Source organism: Lagenorhynchus albirostris, chromosome 2 (assembly GCF_949774975.1).
Source record: "Lagenorhynchus albirostris chromosome 2, mLagAlb1.1, whole genome shotgun sequence".
Lineage (NCBI taxonomy): Eukaryota > Metazoa > Chordata > Mammalia > Artiodactyla > Delphinidae > Lagenorhynchus > Lagenorhynchus albirostris.
In genome coordinates this window covers 150,351,204-150,370,376 of record NC_083096.1, presented here as the reverse complement: position 1 = coordinate 150,370,376, position 19,173 = coordinate 150,351,204, and the positions used below count along the sequence as shown (strand labels likewise).

The window sequence follows — 19,173 nt, the reverse complement described above, 5'->3', positions numbered from 1 at the left end:
GCAGAGAGTGACCTGCCAGTATTGTGGACAGCAGACAGAAGATGCACCCCAGGCATGCCAGGCTCCACTCCGGGCCCTGGGAGAAGTGATAGGGCCATTGGGTGGGCTCTGCTTCTGCCCTGAAGCCCAGCAGTCATGCCCTGCACTGTGGCAGCCGTGAGCAGTCTTTGCCCCGCTCGGTTGGCAGCGGGCTCGCATTCTGGAAAGTGGCTTTGGCTTCTGACCCTGGCAGTCCTGAAGGTGGAGGGCAGCCCTGCATAATGTTTCTCCCAAATGCAGCCCACATCTCCCCAGAGGACATTCCTTCTCTTGCCTTCCGAAGGTCAAGTCAGGATGCCCTCCGGGCACTTGTCCTAGACACTGGCGAACACCGCGTGGGGTCTCCCTCCTCGCAGCCGAGACTGTCGCCCCATCCCGTTCCCCCACGCTCACCACCGAGTCCATGTAACGAGTCCCCCTGCCCCCTCACCACTCTCCCCATAGGAGTAGCTGCCGTGGCACAGACAATGGGGCTGTATTGATTAGTACAATTCCTGGGCACCTCCGGCCCGTCTCCCCGGGAGCTAGGACAATGCAGCTTTGATACACAGAGCAGATTCTCAGCAGGTCCCTGGGCTGGGGGAGCCCTAGTAGCCCCACTCTCCTCCCCTGTGCCGCCTCCGCATAGCTAACTCTTCCCGCTCCTTTGCACAGTTGCAACTTTCTGGGTCACTTTTGCTGCTGTCTGTCTCTCTGGCTGGCTGTGCCTGCCCCTCCCTGGCACAGACCACTCAGTCCCTCTCCCCACCCCCAGTCCTGCCTCCCAGTCTTCCTGGCACCAGAGAGGGGGCTCGACCTCCTGGAAGGTGACTGACCTGTTCTGGGGAGGAGGGGGCCACAGGTCCCTGAGCCGCGGCCATCCCAGGGTGAGCACTTGGCGGGCGTGTGCGTGTCCCCTCTCATTCACACCTCTGCCGGCTCCGGCGACACTGACGCATCCCCTGCCTCCTCCACTGCTGGCTGGGCAGCATCAATTACTTTCACCTCATCTCCTCCTGAAGCTCTGCCTACCCCCTCCCCGGCCCTCCCCCTCCAGCCAGTCCCCATGCAGCCCAGCGCGGGTGCTCCACAGTTAGAGTGAAGCGCAGCGTTTGTTGTATTTCTCCCTTGTTTCCCAGCAAGTTATTGGAACAAAACACATACACACACACACACACACACTCACAGCCACAGGGTGAGGCAGAGCGGGCGTGGAAGAGAGAGAGAGGGCGGCTCAGTTCCATTCCAGAATGAGGTCTGGGGCCCAGATGCTTCTGAGCGCATAGGCCTGGCACTTGGTGGGCTCCTGGTAAGGTGGTTGGGTACCACTGGGCACTAGAGATGGTGAAGGAGAAGGGGGAAGGGGGCGCAACCCACAGGGCACTACCAGAGCATCTCAGACTTCTTAGAATGCTGTGGGCTGGGGGCTGATGGGTCCTGAAGCAGTCCTTCCAGGAGTTGGGGACTCTCAACCAGACAAGACGATGGAGTGTCCCCATTAGAGAATATGACTGACCATGTAAAGAAGCTCTGGTTTAGTGAACGGTGCTGTCACCTGTCTGGAGAAAGATGGCATTAGCCAAGAGGGTGGCTGCAGAATAAGGACCTTTGAGGATTCGTACTGCATCGCCCAGAACCTGAGGTATTCCCTCTGGGAGTGTGTACCGAGTGGGCTGGGCACAGTCCAGCAGGTGTCACCATGGCTGGGGTGGAATGTCACTCAGACCCATCCTATCCCTCTCCTCTGAGGCCACACTCACTGGTCAGTCTCCAGCGGATGCTGAGACCCCACAAACCCATGGCCAGGAAGGTGGGGTGCTGGGAGGGCAGAGCTCTTTTTGGAAACTGATAGGTGGGCAAAGGGTCTGGTACATGGTAGGATCTTAGTAAACATCGGTCAAATGGAAGCATGGATGAATTCTGATGTAAAGGAGAGCTTCCTTGTGAGTTTGGTAAGTGAGGTGACCCCAGTGGGAACATGGCAGGATGACATTTTTTTTTAAGGGCAAAGGCTTTAGAGTCAGACAAGCCTGGGTTCAAACCCCAGCTCTGGCAGTTCTCAGTATATATATCTCCTTAGGCAAGTCACTTAACATGTCTGGTCTTAGTTTTTTCATCTCTAAGATGGGGATAATATCCATCTGTCTTTGAAGCCAATAGCATTATTAATAATAGTAACAGCTAATACATATTAAGTGCTTACCATGAGCCAGACACTGTCCTAAACACTTTAGATATATATTAACTCGTTTAATCCTTCCGACAGCCCCTTGAGGTAGGTATGTTGTTATGCCCATTTTGGGGAAGAAGATGGGGACTGACCTCCGCTCAAGAAAGTCTCCTAAGAATGGCCTCAGACTCCACTGACTGAGCTGTTCCCCGGGCCAGCCTCACGCAGCCGGGTCCCCAGACACGCTCCGCGGACTTCCTGTGAGCCCAAACTGAGGGCCAAGGCCCTGGCTGGGCCACTGGCTCCAGGAAGGCCCAGTCACCCATGATGCCCAACTGCTCACTTCCACCCAGGGTGGGCTCCGGGCTTTGGCTGCCCTGGCCTGGGCTGGGTGCCCAGAACAGGCAGCCCTGGCTGGACAGCTTTCTCTGGCTCTGGCCATGGGGACAGGAGGCGGCAGCGGCCCAGCTGGGTCGGGCAGTAATGAGGCCTCATTAGCGGGATCCAGCTGCTCCAGCCCCACTCAGGGAGGCCGACTCCCCCAACCCCGCCTCTGACTTTTCTTAATAAGAGTGGGCATGCCTCCAGAGGGCCAAGGAGTCTAGGGGCTTTGTTGTACCCTGTGACTCCAAGGGAAGGTCCTACTGAGCCAGGACTGGAAAGTGCTGGGGGCGGAGGGGCTGCAGGGAAGCCGTGTGAGGGGAGGGGAGGCCGCAGGACTGAGTAGGTGGCCTCCAGGGAGGCCGGGGAGGGGAGGGAGACCAAGAGGAACGGAGGGCAGGTCCTTGGTCCGGAGAGGAAGCCTAGGGAGGTTGGGCCTTTTCCTCTGGATCTAGATATTGTCCATTTCACTGGGGAGGGGGTAGTTGCGCATCTAGGATCATCTAGTTGATTATCTAAGTCATTGCTCAGGCTGTCCTGGCTAGGAGAGCACCTTCTCTGTGCTAGGCCTTATAGAAGGAGAGTGCCCACTGTGTGTCGGTGCCTGAGGTAGGAGAAGACCTACTGTGTGTCAAACCCGTGCTAGGACGGCACACAGTGTGTGCCAAATCCAATGCTGGGAGAGCTCCCACTGTGTGCCAGGCTCTGTGTTAAGAGAGCACCCACTGTGTGTCCACCCCACAGGGAGCCCTTGTGGTGTGCTGGGTCCTGCACTACACGAGTGCCCCATGCATGCCAAATTCTGTGGCACGTGAGGACCCAGTATATGCCCAGGCCTGAGCAGGGTGGGTGAGCACCCACTGTGCCCCTTGCACTGTGTTAAGTGAGTGCCCAATGTTTGCCATGTCTGTACTAGCTGAGCACTTGTTACATGCTGGGACTCATGCTAGGTGAGTGGCTGGTAAGTGACAGGCCCTCTACCAAGGGAGGGCCAGGTGGGTGTCAAGCCTGTGCTTGCTCAGATCCCAATGTGTGTCAAGCCCATACTAGTTGAGCACCTGCTACATGCCAGGACTTGGGCTGGGTGAGCACCCACTGTTCGCCAGGCCCTGTGAGGGCTGCTGCAGACAAGAAGTATCCAAACCCTCTTGTCAAAGCATAACAGAACAGGTCGGGGCGGGGCAGCCCCAGGTGGCCTGTGGTGCTTTCAAAGCCTTCTAGGGGGCCTTCCCTGGTGGCGCAGTGGTTAAGAATCCACCTGCCAATGCAGGGGACATGGGTTCAAGCCCTGGTCCGGGAAGATCCCACATGCCGTGGAGCAACTAAGCCCGTGCGCCACAACTACTGAGCTCCGCCCTAGAGCCCACGAGCCACAACTACTGAGCCCGTGTGCCACAACTACTGAAGCTCGCACGCCTAGAGCCCGTGCTCCACAACAAGGGAAGCCACCGCAGTGAGAAGCCTGCCTCCGCTCACTGCAACTAGAGAAAGCCTGCGTGCAGCAACAAAGACCCAACGCAGCCAAAATAACAAACAAACAAACAAACAAATAAATAAAATAAATTAAAAAAAAAAAGCCTTCTAGGACGATTCAGACGTTCTGGCACCCAGGGCTCTAGCCCGGGTCACACTGCTCTTATTCATCATGAGGCTTCCAGGGGCAGAAGCAACCAGTGAACTCAAAGATGTTGGGGCTTCCCTGGTGGCGCAGTGGTTGAGAGTCCGCCTGCCGATGCAGGGGATGCGGGTTCGTGCCCCGGTCCGGGGGGATCCCACGTGCTGCGGAGCGGCTGGGCCTGTGAGCCGTGGCCGCTGGGCCTGCGCATCTGGAGCCTGTGCTCCGCGACGGGAGGGGCCGCAACGGTGAGAGGCCCGCGTAAAACAAAAAAAAAGATGTTGGGAGAGGCCAGTGAGGCTCACCAAGGCCTTTCTGCCCAAGATGCTGTATGAGTGGGGAGCGGACACAGGGGAGGGGACTGAGTTGGCCAGCTTGTGGACTTGGTGTGCAGCTGTGGGGTTAAAGCTGACCCAGTAGGGCTCTCCTGTCCTGGGCTCCTCTCCTCCAGCTCTCTGTCCTCCGAGCCCCAGGCAGCCCGGCCCCACATGTGTATAGAGGCACTAGGTCTCCACGAAAGGACCACCGCCACCCCCCACCCCCAGTGCCCCCAAGCATCCCAGCTGCTCCCAGGCTTGGAGGCACCCCGGCCAGCTGGGTTCCTGCACGGCCCTGTCCTAGGAGCTGCTGAGGCGTGAGGGAGGCAGCTGAGCTGGCCTGGCAGAGAGCATCTGGGCTGGGAGCGGGGGGAGGGACACGTGCGGCAGGCATGTGGGTCTGGGCACGTGCTGGGAAGTGGTTCACCCTCCACGGGGCACCTGCCACATGAAGAGCCCAGCAGAAGGTCCAAGGATGACATAGGGTGGACACTGAAGAGACCCAGGGGACACCTGTCCTCATACCCAAACCTGGGGCAAAGGGGGATGGAAGTGAGGACCCCATGGCAGGGGCCAGCTGCCTACTCCCAGCCTACCAGGGCACCAACGGCAACAGAAGCCACAGACCTGGGACAGTCCAAGTGCCACTGGCTTACATGCATGGCCCTCAAGACACTCTGTTCTGCCCCACCATGGCATCCAGAGAAGGAGCATCCTCAGTCACTTGCCCTTAGGGGACCACAGGCACCTAATAAAGTCCAGGCGCAGCTGCCTAGGTTAGCTAGGAGAGATGGCTCTCCTCAGAGGCTGTATCCTAGAGACAAGCACTGAATGGAGGCGGAACTGGTTCCAAACTGGGTCCCGAGAATAGCGGAGCCCAAGGTCATAAGCAGAACTGAGAAAGAAGCAGGAATAGAATCTCGAGCAACCGCTGGGGGTGCCCAGGGGACATGCTATGGAGCCTCAGACTCAGCAGCGGCGGGCAGAAGTCAAAGGTCAGAGGGCACGGAGGAAATCGAGCCCCAGCTATCTTTAGGCACATCCTGGTGCTGGGAACAGGCGTCCCAAGGCAACATTCCCTTCCACAGACGGGCTGGCCTGCTGGCCGGCAGAGCCCAGGGTCCGGGAAACTCAGCTCCGGCAGGGATTCTGGGACCTTGTGATTCACGCTCCCTATGCTGCCCACGTGGGTTCCACATCTCTCCTGCCTCCCTGCCCCAGTCCTCTGAGGGTCACTCCAGAGAAAGCAGAGCAGCCAGTACTGAGTAGTACAGAGTACTCGGAGGGTTTCTTAAGTTTCATGGGACACAGAATCCCCATGTAGGGAGGGGCAGAGCCACTTCCTGTAACAGGCCCATGGCAATTCCAACACTTCCGGGAAGGGTGAGGCCATTTTTGATTCGATCACAGCATCCACCCCCTAGCAAGTATTCAGGTCAGGAGACCTCCAGCTCTGCCCACATCTGAGCACTCAGAGTTCAGGCTGGCTGAGGAATACTTTGAGAAGCTTAGTGCGTTCGGACATGTTCCAGTCAGGAGGGGGCCAGACCAGAGCAGGTCTGAGGGGCTGGATGCTGGAAGTTCAGAACGGGATAGAGGATAGAGGGTCCTGAGCCTGGAGCATGACTGTCCAGCTCTCTCCCCCAGACCATTCCTTTGGACCAAGTACTTCGAGTCCCAGAAATCAAATCCCTGGTGAGGGACAGGGCTTGTTTTGGGAGGGCTCGGCAGAGACCCTGGGCCAATCAGTCTTTCACTGAATGGGAACAGCAACAGGAGAATCCAAGTGGAGAAGGGAGGAGCCACGGGAGGGGCCGTGCTCGGTCACTGGCTTCCTCCCCTGACAGCTGCCCAGTGTCACTGGCTCCTGAGGCAAGATCCCAAGTGAAGGAATACAACCACTGCCCTTGGGGTATCTTCCTGGTTCCTGATTCCAGTGCTGGCCTGTTCCGTCCATCAGTGAGCCGGCCCTTGCCCACTGCTTCTCACCACCTCTCCTGTGCTCCGAGGCAGTGAGCAGTGAAGAGCTGTGGCTTGGGGAAGGGGGAGAGGGAGGTTTTCTGAGGAGGCCTCAGGATAGGATTCAAAATGAAACGCTCTGGGCTTCCCTGGTGGCACAGTGGTTGAGAGTCCGTCTGCTGATGCAGGGGAGACGGGTTTGTGCCCCGGTCCGGGAAGGTCCCACATGCCGCGGAGCGGCTGGGCCCGTGAGCCATGGCCGCTGAGCCTGCGTGTCCGGAGCCTGTGCTCCGCAACGGGAGAGGCCGCAACAGTGAGAGGCCCACGTACCGCAAAAAACCAAACAAAACCAAAATGAAACGCTCTATGTTACTTTTCAGAGTGGAAGAAGAAAAAAATCAGACAGGCTCTGAGGACCCCTTGATTAGCACATGCTGAATGCTCCCCACGGCAGGCAGAGCACAGCGTTGGGGGTGCCTGGGTGTCAGCCACAGGACAGCCCTCCCAGCAGGACTGACTGCAGCCTTCTCTCCAGGGTATCTTGTGATGAGGGTGGGAAGTGTGCCTCGTGCCTCCTAGCATGCCTTTCGGGCTCTGTGGTGGAATCTGCACTGCTATGGGCTCGGAGCCATGGCAGCATCTAACCTGCTGGGTGAGGGGCTGCCCACCTGGGCCTGGGACAGCCCTAGCACTCAGGAGCCCTGGCAGTGCCAGACTCGGGGCCCCACGGAGCCTCCTAGGCCCTCCTGTCAGGGCCAGCAGCTGACAGCAGGCCCCAGCGGGGATGGTGTCATGACCCCCTCCTCCCTGCAGTCTGGTCCCTGTACTCACCAGCATCGCTTTGGCACCTTTTCCTACCATAGTGGCGGTGGGTTAGGGGCTCTGGAGTCCCGGACCACACTCACAGGCTCTGTTTCTAGCACCTTTCAGAGCACAGGCCTCAAGAGCTGTGGAGAGAGCAGAGACTGCACTGAGGGTTTGGCCCAGGAAGGCAGGGCAGGACATGTGTGGCCCTCAGGGCTCTTCAGAACAGGTAGTGCAGGGCCCCGACCACCAGCTGGCAGGCCCCCTCTTCCCTCCCGCCCTGGCCCAACCCCTGCCAGACCATTTCCTGTCCTGCTCATTTCTGGGTGACCCTCCATCCAGTTCCTACCTCACTCTTCTCCCAAACCTTCCCCTGGATCCCTTGGTCTCCAGACTTCCTGTCCCAATGGGCAAAGGTCTATTTTTGACTCTCCAGATGCCCAATTCTATAAAAGATAAAAAATGAACACAGAACTGGGACAGGGTCCAATACCTTCATCATCTGTGTGAATGGCTTCAACCTTTCCCCTGACGGGGAGTCAACTTGGCTCAGCACATGCTCCCCAACCTCGCCCCAGCCAGGTGTCCAGGATGGTCCTTCCCTATCCTGCTGCCACTCAGCTTGGGCTCCAGGCAGTGGGCTCATTGTTATGTCACTAACTTGGACCAGAAGCTCTAGGCACACCAAACACAGCATGTGTAGGCACAACGCTGCCATGCCCGTGCTCAGGCTGGCCCCTGCCGAACACCTTCCCTCCTGTTCACCAGGTGAAATTCTACAGATCCTTTAGAAGCCTGCTTAAGTGTCACCTCTCCTCTGTAGCTTTTCCTGACACTGCCCCCACTCCACCCCAGAGTGAACACACTGTCTCCTCTTTTGTGTTTTGTGCAGACTTCTACCAGGGTCCCTATCAACTCATTTGCTTACGTCTGTCAACCATGGGTTGGTTGGCCAGTTCCCTGAGGGGTTGGATGTGTTTCATCTACCCCTCTGTGCCCAGCACCTGGCGCGGTGCTCAGCTTGTAGGGGGTGTTGGTGGAACTGAGTTGAAGGGAAATGGGTAAGGCTGAGGCCTTGGAATGAGGGGCCAGGTCAGCCGGAGATCTCGTAGGAAGCCTCTGAGAGGCGAGGTGGGGCTGGTGAGCGGGAGGGGCAGACAGACCGGAGGGGCAGCCATGCAGCTGCTGGTGTCTGCAGGTTCAATGCTGGATGGACGCAAATGGAAGAGTGGGGAGTTTTTGACAGGTCACAGGAGTGGAATCAACCTTCAGGGAGCCTCAAAGAATTCTCTTATGGGAGGAAAACCCGGGGTCAGATGCACAAGGACATTCACGCTCCATAGGGCCTGGTCCTAGGAAGGACTGGGGCCTTCTCTGGGTTCTCTCAAGGAGTCTCTCTACTCCAAAGGCTGTTTTGTGCCACTCTGCCCCCGCCTACAGCCACATTCAAGGGCCACCTCCCACCCACAGGCCCAGGAAGCCTTTGGAAGGCTAGAAAAGAGGAGGAAGAAGCTCTTCTTTGCCTATGCAAATCAGCCCTTGGCTACCTTAGGCCTTTGTCCTGGCCACCAGGTGTCCTGCATAACCTTCCCCCCAGGGTGGAGCCAGGTAGGGATGTGACTTGCGACCATTTCCCTTTGGTTAGTCACCGAGGCCGGACTTCCTGCCTCTCACTGTTCCCTAAAGAGGTCCCTGCTTGTGGCTTTGTTCTTCTGGGGGCAGTCAGAACAGGGGGTGTGCTCCCTTAGAAGATCATACCCTTGTCTTCGCTTACCACACCCCTCCCTCCAAGCTGTACACTCTAGATTTGCTGTCCTCAAAGCTGTCCCTCTTCAGCTAACAGATAATAATGACAATGATGGTAATAATGACAATGATGATAGTAATGACAGCAGATGGCATTATTAAGAGCCACCTCACTGGTTGGGCATTACGTCCTCTGGTCAGGTGAGTAAACTGAGGACACTCCGTCCTGGAACCTAAGTTCCAGGGTGTTATCCCTAAGCACTGCAAATACAGCCCTTGTGGTCAGGGTGCTGACAGATTAGTGGAGAAAAGGTTGCTTGGGGGCTGCTTCCAGGACAATGAGTTGGGTGTAAAGCTTTGCTTCTTCTCCTGCTTCTGCCATTTCTATTAAACGGCCCCACCCATCCATTAAAAAAGTACCACCTGAATGCCTACAATAGGACAGGCCCTCTTCTAGGGGCTGGGCATCCACATTACCCAGGCACCAGGCCTGCCCCTAACCCATATATGGGCCACTATTGACATGCTCTCCATCTGTGCCACATGGGTCAGAGTCAGGTTAGCTTGTGATAAAAAGCTTGGACTCTGGGACCTGGAAGGAGGAACTGGCTCTGCCACTCACTAGGTATGTGACTTCAAGCAAGTTACTTAACCTCTCTGAGCCTCAGTTTTCTCAATCTGGAAGACGGGGCTAATCATACTTCCTTTGTACATTCTGAAGTTTGTGCTTAATTTTTGACTCTACAAGTCCTCCACTTTTTCCTCCCCTCCAATCCATTAATCTTCCCAAAGTCCTAAAGCCCTGATTCCCTCCAACAGTTTTCCACAGCCAACAGGATATGGCCTAAATTGTTCAGCAGGCATTTAGGGCTGGCCACAATTCAATTCATTTACTCCGCAAGTATTTATTTCGGGCTTGCTCTGGGCCAGATCTGTGCTGGGCACCAAGATCTCTTCAGTCTCTGCCCTGCTGCAGCTTGCAGGCTGGTGGGGAAATGAATGAAACTGGTGACTCAAATGTGTATAGTTAAAGCCTACAATAAAGGGTGCGAAAGTGAAAGAACTTCTTTACGAAAATCTACACCAGGGGGGCCTGGTCTTGTCTGAGAGTTACAGAGGACTTTCCTGAGGAAGTGATGTTTAAGAGTCAGAGGGGGATGATTCGGCAACAGTGAGCAGAGAAGAGGAAGGGAGATACAAGCAAATGAAATACTATGGGCAAAGACTGTGAGGCTGAGGCTCAGAGAGTGAGGGAGAAAGTGGCCAAAGACAGAGGTGGAGAGAGAAGCAGGTTCGGGGTCTTCGGGGCCTCGGTTTTGGTCTTTATCCTGAGGGCAATGGCAGCTACTGAAGTCTTTAAAGGAGAGTTGTGACTGCCAGGAGGAGCAATTGGTGGAAGGTGCATTTTGAACACATCACCCTAGATTCGTGTGGAGAAAGGACTGGAGGGAGGGAAGAGGGGAAGAGAAGAAATCAATTAGGAGTAGGCCAGGCCAGGGATGAGGGGACTTGGCTCAGGAAGGTGATGCTGGGGTGGGGAGAGGTACAGAGATTTGAGAAAAATAAAGAACGCAACTTTGGTAGGAGACTTGGTGATGAATTGGACTTAGGGGGTGAGGGATAAGGAGGGGTCTCTGGTTCCTGTTGGTATAATAGGAAGAAGCCTGTGCTAGTCCCAGAGACAGGAATGCTGGGGATGCTGCAGGTTTGGAGTGGGGAGAGGATGAGCTGGGTTCGAGTTGCCTGTCAGCCACCCAAGGGAAGATGGGGAGAGGGTAGTCATAGGACCCAGCCCACCTTTACTGTCTCATTGCTCAGTCTTCCTCTCCTCCAAACAGGACTGTCAGGTCAATCAATTTTAAGGGTCCATCTGGGCCAAGACCTGGAGTCCTCGCTGGGGATGGAAAGGTGACAGGTTCTTTCCTGGCCTTCAAGGACCTCACAGTTTAGGAGAGAGATAGAGGAGGAAACATAATCTCCATTCACTGTGACGGAGGGAGTGGAGGGGCTGTGAGAGTAGGGGAGGGCCCTAGATCTGCCTAGATTCAAGGTCGGCTACCTGCAGCCACTTGCGGCCACCTGCGGCCACGTGGGACTATTCAGCATCCCCAGAGGGTTCTTGTCTTCATGCCTTTGCTTAGGCAGTTCCCTCTTCCTTGAGCACCCTTGTCCCCATATCTATCTGTATATACCCCACCCGTCTTCAAAACCTGTCCCAATGCCATTATCGTCAAGAAGCCTTCCTTTCTCCTCCCATTTGCAGTCAATCTTTAAATGCTACTCCCGGTTACCCCCAAAGCACGCTGTGTACATCTGATTAATATGCTCCTCACACGGAGCCGTTGCGGCACGGTTACTTGTGTCCCAATCTGCCTTCCCCACCAGCTGGAGAGATCATCCAGGGCAGAGGTGTGATTCTTCTGTGTCCCCAGGGCTGGGCACTGAGCCTCAGTCGCAGTGTAGGCCGAGTAAGGGGGCGTTTTCTCTGCGGTCCTTGGAAACATTTGGGCATGCTCAGTGTCGCTCTTTAGTCCCTTCCTAGAACCAGTCCCCTCACCCACTATCCTCCAATCTTCTGACGCTCCCTCACTTTGGGGTTCTTTAACCTCTCAGGTCCTTCTCTCCTTCTCCACTCCTCGCTCCCCAGCCTTTATCTTCTAGCGGCCGCAGCATCAGGCTTGTTTCGGCAAAGAAACAGACCTAGGCTTTGTGAGGGAGCTGTCAGAGAGCTGGGGACGCGGCTCCTTTAAGAGTGACCAGCGAGGGGGCGTGGCCTGCGGCGTACAGGCCCGAAAGGGGGCGCGGTTCCTTTAAGAAACAGCCGGCAGGCCCAGAAGAGGCCCTGGAACGGCAGGAAGAGGCGAGGTCGCTCTCGGAGCTATAGCACCGCCTGGAGCGCCCAGATTCCTCGAAGCGGGGCGCGTCCGCCTTAATCGGGGTGCGAGGTGTCGGGGGCGGGCGTTACATCAGCCGCCACGTGTGGGCCTCTCAGCTGGTGTGGAGGCAGCAGCCCCGCCCCGGTCCCTGCCGTGGAAAAATACCCGGGCGCCCAGGTCCCCGCCCCCTTGCCCCGCCCCCGAGCCGGCTCAGGCCCCTCCCGGCCCTCCGGGAAAGCCCCCTCCCGCCCGGCCCCGGCCCCGCCACCTGCTCCCGCGGGCCGTGGCTGCGGGGTGCGGGGCGCCGGCTGGGAGTGGGCGCCCCGGGCTGCTAGGCCCCTGCCCTCACCTGCGGCCGCCTGGGCCCGCCCTACGCGCACCGGGAATGAAGGTTGGGCTGGGGAGGGCGCGGGTTACAACCCCCAAAGAACAACGCGGCCGTAGCCCCTTCCCAAAGCCGTGGCCGGGAGCCGTGGACAACAGCCCGAGGGCACCGAGACTCCCCGGCGCGGCTTCCTGGGACCTGCTGGCGCGCGGGAACCCTCAACCGGCCGCCGAGTGGGCGGGCAGATAGTGAGGCAGGCCGGCTGGAGGGGCCAGATAGGCAGCTTGGCCGGCCAGGGAGATGGAGAGCAGGAGCCCGCATGAGGGGCGCAGACACCCGGCCCACCGGTTCCGGGCGCCCGCAGGCCCCAGGCGCGCAGACCCACTGGCGCCTCAGACAGAAGCTCTGGTTCCGGCGCTGCCGGCACATCCCCGCTCCCGCAGCCCCGGACCGAACCGGCGTCAGCACGCAGCTCCCCCTCCTCCAGGAGCGCCCCCCGCCCCGCGCCGCCGTTCCCTCCCGCTTCAGCTCCTTGGTGACAGCGTTGACACCCAGGCGCGCGCACCTACCCCGACCTTTCCGACGAGACAGACATCCCTGTACGTGCACCCACACTCTTACCCCCAGATGCCCGCATGCATGCGCGATCTCACACACACACAGACACACACAGACACACACACAGACACACACACAGACACACACACACACACACACACACACACACACACACACACACACACACACACACACGCTCGCCCGCTGGTCCTGGGGCTCAGCCCCGCGTAGCCACCAAACACCCAGACCGACGGCGGGACAGACAGAGGCGCGGGCCGCAGCGCCTCCTTCCCCCAGGCTCCTTACCATGCTGCAGCCCCCGGCCCAGGCTTGCCGGGTCCGCACCGCGGTGCGCCCAGGTGGCTTTCTTAAAGGGAAAGTTGCATCAGCCTCCTGAGGCTCAGTGCCGCCGCGAGTTCGCCCGCCCCGCCGCGCCGCTAGCCGCTCCTCCTGAGCTTGTTATGTTTTGGTTTCAGAGAGGCGGGGGCCAAGAGTTTGGTGAAAGTTTGGAGAGTGGAGAAGGCTTGGGAGATCCAGCCAAGTCCCTCCCCTCTCTGAACAGCTCCCCTGGCCTCCCTGCGCCCCCCCCCATCTCATCCCCACCCCCGGACGACTTCTCAGGCTCCTCCTCCCAGGGAATAAAATTACAAGTTGCTCCTGCTTTCAGATGATTGATCCCCACGAACCCCTGGGAGTGGGCTCCGCAAAGGAGCCCCCTTCTCCGCCCCTGCCTTGCTGCCCTTCAGCTGGGGCCCTTGGAGGAAGCAGATGTCCCCTTCGGGCTAGGCTGGAATGAAGCCAGAACGCCTGGGGCACTTGGGGGGCTGGAGCTGGAGTTAGCCTGCCAGGCCCCCGGCCTTCTGCGCCTGCGTTCCCCCTAGAGAGAAGTCAGAGCAAATTCCATTCCCTTTGAGCGGTGCCGCTAGGGACTGTGGGCACAGCTGGGTAAGGCCTGGGTCCTACTCCTTGGAACTGGAGGGCTGGGGATCCTTTCTCCATGGACCCTCCTTTGACCACTGGTTTGGTCAACCCTACATTGGCCATTGTGTTACAAGTGCTGCAGTCACCAACCTGGGCCCCCTCTTCTCTCCCTGGGGAGACATACTTGGGTTCCAATTCCAGCTAATGGAGACTTTGCCAAAGGGAGCTTTGCTGAGCCTCAGTTTCCTTCCTGCAAAACAGACAAAACACATTGCTCCAGGCTGCCCCTGAGCAGCAAGGCTTGGCAGTCGTTGGAAGGGGGCTCGCACAATTGCTTACCTTGAGAGCCACCAGCTTTCAAGGAGAAGGGCCGGTTAGTACTGGCTGTCAGGGAACAGTTGTTGCCCCCAGCATCTGCTCAGGAAGGGGACCAGTCTCTTCTCGGCACCCTGAGTCTGTCCTCACTGTCGTCTGGCCAGGAAACCAGTTTTATTTGTTCCCTGGGCATAGTCAGCCTCCAAGAAGCTGATTCACATATGCCAAACTCGCACAAGATCAATTGACAAGTGAGATTCCACTTTATTAATTTACAATCAGAGGCACTGAACAAGATAGCAGGTATCAGGCACAGATACTTCCTGCCAAGGAGTGCTCTCAGGCCACACACAGTCCATTCCACCAGGCTTCTCCAGGGCCCTACCAACTCGGAACTTATAACCTATTCACAGTAGAGACTTGACCAGATCTGGGAAGATCTGGAGACATTATTCTTGTCAGCAAGATTATTTTCATCTTTACTCTGTCCCCAAACCTAGCAGGTACAGCATGTTTGTGATTTATATTCTCCCGTGAACGAATTACAGGTGTCTTATGTGTATGTGTGGCCTCTTCCCGAGCAGCCTGTTGCCCCTGTGGATTTGAGTAGGTGGGTCTGTGTTTGTGAGTGACTGTGTGCACTGCAGCAGCTCTGTGTAGTGGTGTGTGTTTGTGTGTGCAACTCTGGGGGCTGGGCTCCTGTGATCCAGGCCCCACCCCCTCACCTGTCCTGCTAGGACATAAAGTCTGTGGCTGGTCTCTCCCTCCCTCCCTCCCCCTGGGGCCTGTCGAAAAGGGCCACCACACAGGGAAGGCAGGATGGAGGCTGTTGGAAGATCCCCCATGGAGTGGAGTGGGGACAAGGAAGAGTGGGAGGGTGGGACAGTGGCCTCCTTTCCCCTTGAAGCAGTAGACTGGGGGTCAAGGGGCCCTGAGAAGAGGGCACTGAGGGTCAGTGACGCTTCTGGGATCGACCTGACCACCTCACCCTAAGGACTCCATATGAAGGGAGGGAGGCTCAGGATGCTACAGCCAGACCCTGGGGAGGCTCTCAGAACCTGGGGCTGGGGGTGGGGTGGGGTGGGGTGGAAGAAAAAAGGGGGAGGGGTGCTCAGGGTTCAGCCCTCTGAGGCTCTATCAGGGAGAAAGAGCATTTGGATTAATCTGGGGCAGGGAGGCAGCCTCACACTTTAGCCCATGGGGTGGGGGAAGGATTTTCCCTGGGGGTGTTTGGGAAAGTTGGAGATATTGCTCACATGGGTTTTGCTAGACAGATGACATAACACAAATCGTATTTGCATACGTATAGAGAGATTTATAGATGTGTGTATTTTACACATCTTGATCTAGAAAGGGCTTCAGGCAGCTACACAGTGAGTTGAGTCCTGAGGAAAAGCTTGTGAGAAAGATTCTGGTTTGAAAAACCGTCTGCACGAGTCAGGGACTGAAGCGGCTGTTTTTTTCCAACCAGAATGAGGCCCCAAGGGAGGCAGGTTTGGACCTAGTCCAGGTCAGAACTGGGATGGCCTTCATCCCCTCCTGTGAGCTCCCCGCCCTGGGCCACTGGCCCACAGGTTGGGAAGGGCATGGCCAGCCTGGGCCACTGTGAGGAGAGTAGGGGGCTCAGGCCAGAGGACAGAGAGAAGGACTGATGGGGTCAGACATCTCGCTGGCTTGCTTCTTCCTGGGGCAGGGCAGTAAGAGGACAGGCAGCAGCCGGGCCCCACCCACCGCGGGCTAAGGCGTGTCTCAGGAGACTCTAGTTGCAGTGCAATTTCCTGGGAGTGCTGGGCCCAGCGTCAGATCCCCTGGTGCTGACTGGTGTCACTTGTCGTCAGCCTGCAGGAGCAGGAGCCTCTGCTGAGCCACAGGGAGTGGGCTTAGGTGTATGTCTGGTGGGATTAGGGATAAGGGCAGACGTGGGCCACTTCTAGAAGGCAGTGTAAGAGCTGGCAGCGCTGGCCGCCTGGGTGGAGGGGTGCTGAGGGACCCTGCTGAGAAGTTGGGGGAAGGTGGACATTGCTTTGAGTTACAGCCTGGCCTGACCAGGCTCGGAGCCCCAGCCTCAGGAGCTGCAGAAGCCCACCTGGGCTCTGCTCTCAGATTCTTCCTCCCTTGAACTTGGAGCCTAGTGGTCAGTGCCTGGCACCTTCCCTGCCCTGTCCCAATGCAAGGGACGAGCTAGGTTGGTTCCAGATCCAAGAGCTGTCTCTGGGGCTTCACGTGCCCTTCAGGCCGTCCTGTCGTGCTTTCTCTGGCCCTGGTCCGGGGCGGGGGGGCAGCATGAGCCAATTACGGGGATCAGAGCAGGGTTCCAGGCTGGACCTCAGCAGCTGCAGGTAAAATTAGGCATACAGACTGGAAACATTGACTTTGGCCTGTCTGGGGTACAGCCCTGATGTCCAGAGCATTCAATGTCCAGATTCCTAAATGCCTTAGACCTCCCTGAATCCAGAATTCCCAATGCCAAGGGTGCCAGAGCTCCCAACACTGCAGAGAACCCCAAACCCAGAGTTCCCAGCACCCAGAGCCCCCTAATGCCCAGGGCACCTAACGTCTAGACCACTGATGTTCCTAACATCCAACGCTCAAAGTGCCAGTGTCCCAATTCACTGGAAAGGAATCTGGAGGGGAGGGAGCAGTGGACCTGATGACCCAGGTCCCTTCAGTGACTGACATTGCCTTAGGAGTGGCCGTCATGGAAGCCGGGGCCTGGGGTGGTGCTGGAAGCAGTTTGATGATCCCATCCTGTCCTGAGGAGGGATGGAGGCTGGCGGCTTTTCCTCCAGTCCCTCCCCACCCCGGTCACATGACCTGTGTAATTGCACGTCCACTTACTCACCACGTATGAATGTACATCTACACTGTGCTGGGAAATGTGCTGATTTCTAGGAACTCAGCCCTGAGAGAAAAGGAGTTCCTGCTCTACTGTATGGGATGTGCGACCATGTGCCTGTGTCACCTGCCAATGTGGGGCAACACGTCTCTGTCTGTGACCCGTGTGTGGCCACAGGCTTGGCTGTGAGAATGAATGGCTGCTGGCGTGTGATAATGTGGATGTGAGGCCGTGAGCACAGACTGTCAGCAAGTTGACATATCTGACTGTCACAGCGGGTCTGACTCTGTCCATCCGTCTGGCCATCCTTATGATCCCTCCCTGCCTCACTGCTGAGGAGATGTAAGGCCCCCTCTTCCCCAGGATCGGGCTTCCCTGTGGGGAGCAGGGGGCTGATTCAGAGCTAGAGGCTGACACCCAGAGCTGCCCTGTAGAGGGACGGGAGATTCCTCCCACTGCCCCTGCCCCCGCTGGACCCAGAGCCTCTCTAGATTGGGAGGAGTGGCTATAAGTGGAGCAGCTAACACCAAAAATAGCCACAGCCACCCTGGGGAGGATCCTGTGACACCACCCCGTCTTCCCGGTCCAGCCCAGCCCGGCTTGCTGACCTGGAGCCTGGGTAAGGCTCCCGTCTGACTCCACTCCTCCTGTCTGAGTAACCCCTTCAGACTTGAAGGAGGGACAAAGCCATGATGTGACCACAAATGATGACATCATAGGGAGTTATGACAGTATGGGGCGTGACACAGGGCCCCTCACGCATGGGTGGTGTATGGCGGCCTGAGTGGGTGGGGCTCCACCTGCTGGCAGCACCCCACAACTCCCAGCAGCTGAGGATGGATAAGGCTGTACTGGGGGCCCTGCCTTATCAGTCTCCCCCATGTGTCTGATAAGCCTCTTACCGTGGGCTAGCTCAGGGAGCAGGCTGGAAGAGGGAAAAGGGTCAGTGGGGGCTGGCTGAGCTCCAGGGCAGACAGCCGGGGTCAGGGAGCCCTGGCAGAGTCCCAGGAAGGGGGTGGGAGGGGTCCCTGGGAGGGCGATGGCTGCCTGCCTCCTTATCCCAGGTCTTCCACTTAATAGCCAGGTAAAGTGGAACCTCGGTTTCCTCAATATTCCTCAACAGGAAGACTCTCAGTGTGACTATCCATCGTAGTGTTGTTGTGAGGATTAAATATGGGTGAAGTGGGCACAGAAGAGGTCCTGGTACATAGTAAGTGCTTATCCTCCTTCCTAGGTGAGATCAGGGTCCTACCTACGAGGTACCCATTTGGCCCAGCAGCACACCTGGCTGGCCTAGGCCTTGCTGGGGTTTCCAGAATCTGTGCAGGCCCCTGCCCGTCCCCATTCATCCCCACACCTTCCCAGTCTGCGCTTGCCTCCAGACTCCCCGGGAATCCTGGACCTTCTGGCAGGGTTTCTTCCGGCGCCCCCACTGACATCTTGGAACCCTGGTGCCCTCTGGTGACAAAAGCCATACATGGCAGTTACAGCCCTATCCCTAGGGCACATCTGGCCAGACAAGGTGCTTCCCTTGTCTGGTTATTTTATGTCTTCCCCACATCATGTTTACAAGGTAGAGATTATCTCCATTTTCTAGAACTAAGGCTCAGGCAGGTTAAATTATTTGCCCAAAGTGAAAGAACTAATAAGTGGTAGAACCTGAACTTGAACCCGGGTTGACTGATCTCTACAACCTATGCTCTCACCTTGCGAACAGTATACACACAAGGTCACATGGTGACCCCGTCAGTGTTTTATGTGCCGTCCTGACAATTGGAGTGCAACTATGATTGGGTGTGTGCTCACTGAAATTCTTCAACTGTGAATACAAAATCATGTGACTTAGTTTTGAGCACAATGAGGTTGGATGTTTGACTATGGGGACTTTTTGTGTGGCTTTAGTGTGGCTGTATGATCTTATTGTGTGAGCGTAACCATGGTTAGGCTTGTCATTTATGCTGTGTGAGATTAGCCATGGCAAAGTCTGGCTCTGTGTGTGTGTGTGTGAGTGTGTGTGAGTGTGTGTGTGTGTGAGTGTGTGTGTGTGAGAGAGAGAGAGAGAGAGAGAGAAAGAGAGAGAGAGAGAGAGAGAGAGTGTGTGTTGTGGACGGGTGTGTGGCTAGCTAGAGAGACTGTGTGGGGGAAGGTGACCGAGGGCCCTGAGTTCCCAGCACCACTTGCCTTGGCGGTCCCAGGATTGTATCTGCTCACCATGACACACATGATGGATGGCTTCACATGCTTGATACACTCCCATGGGCCTCCCGGTTCTTAATCCTCCCCTTTCCCTGACTTTTTTTGGAGGAAGTAAAGCAAATAGTACCACAAATGG

At 57.1% G+C, this 19,173-nt stretch overlaps 2 protein-coding genes across 7 annotated transcripts in view; one reads left to right on the top strand and one right to left on the bottom strand.

The window, feature by feature from the left end:
* Positions 1–13,211, bottom strand: part of SLC6A9 (solute carrier family 6 member 9) — a 32,339-nt gene extending 19,128 nt beyond the window's left edge. For 3 of the 6 annotated variants that reach the window (XM_060140254.1, XM_060140255.1, XM_060140257.1), the window contains exons 1-2: positions 13,076–13,211; positions 7,292–7,407 (exon numbers count right to left, since the gene is read on the bottom strand). In XM_060140254.1, coding sequence (XP_059996237.1) covers positions 7,292–7,321 — 30 coding nt within the window. In that variant the 5' untranslated portion in view covers positions 7,322–7,407; positions 13,076–13,211. Of the gene's footprint in view, positions 1–7,291; positions 7,408–13,075 lie in introns of those variants that run through there. The other 3 variants (XM_060140256.1, XM_060140258.1, XM_060140260.1) reach the window with 2 other exon arrangements.
* The window catches only part of LOC132515559 (non-histone chromosomal protein HMG-17-like), a 69,004-nt gene continuing 62,361 nt past the window's right edge, over positions 12,531–19,173 (top strand). Inside the window, exon 1 of the mRNA XM_060141943.1 lies at positions 12,531–12,766. Coding sequence (XP_059997926.1) covers positions 12,531–12,766 — 236 coding nt within the window. The remainder of the gene's footprint in view (positions 12,767–19,173) is intronic.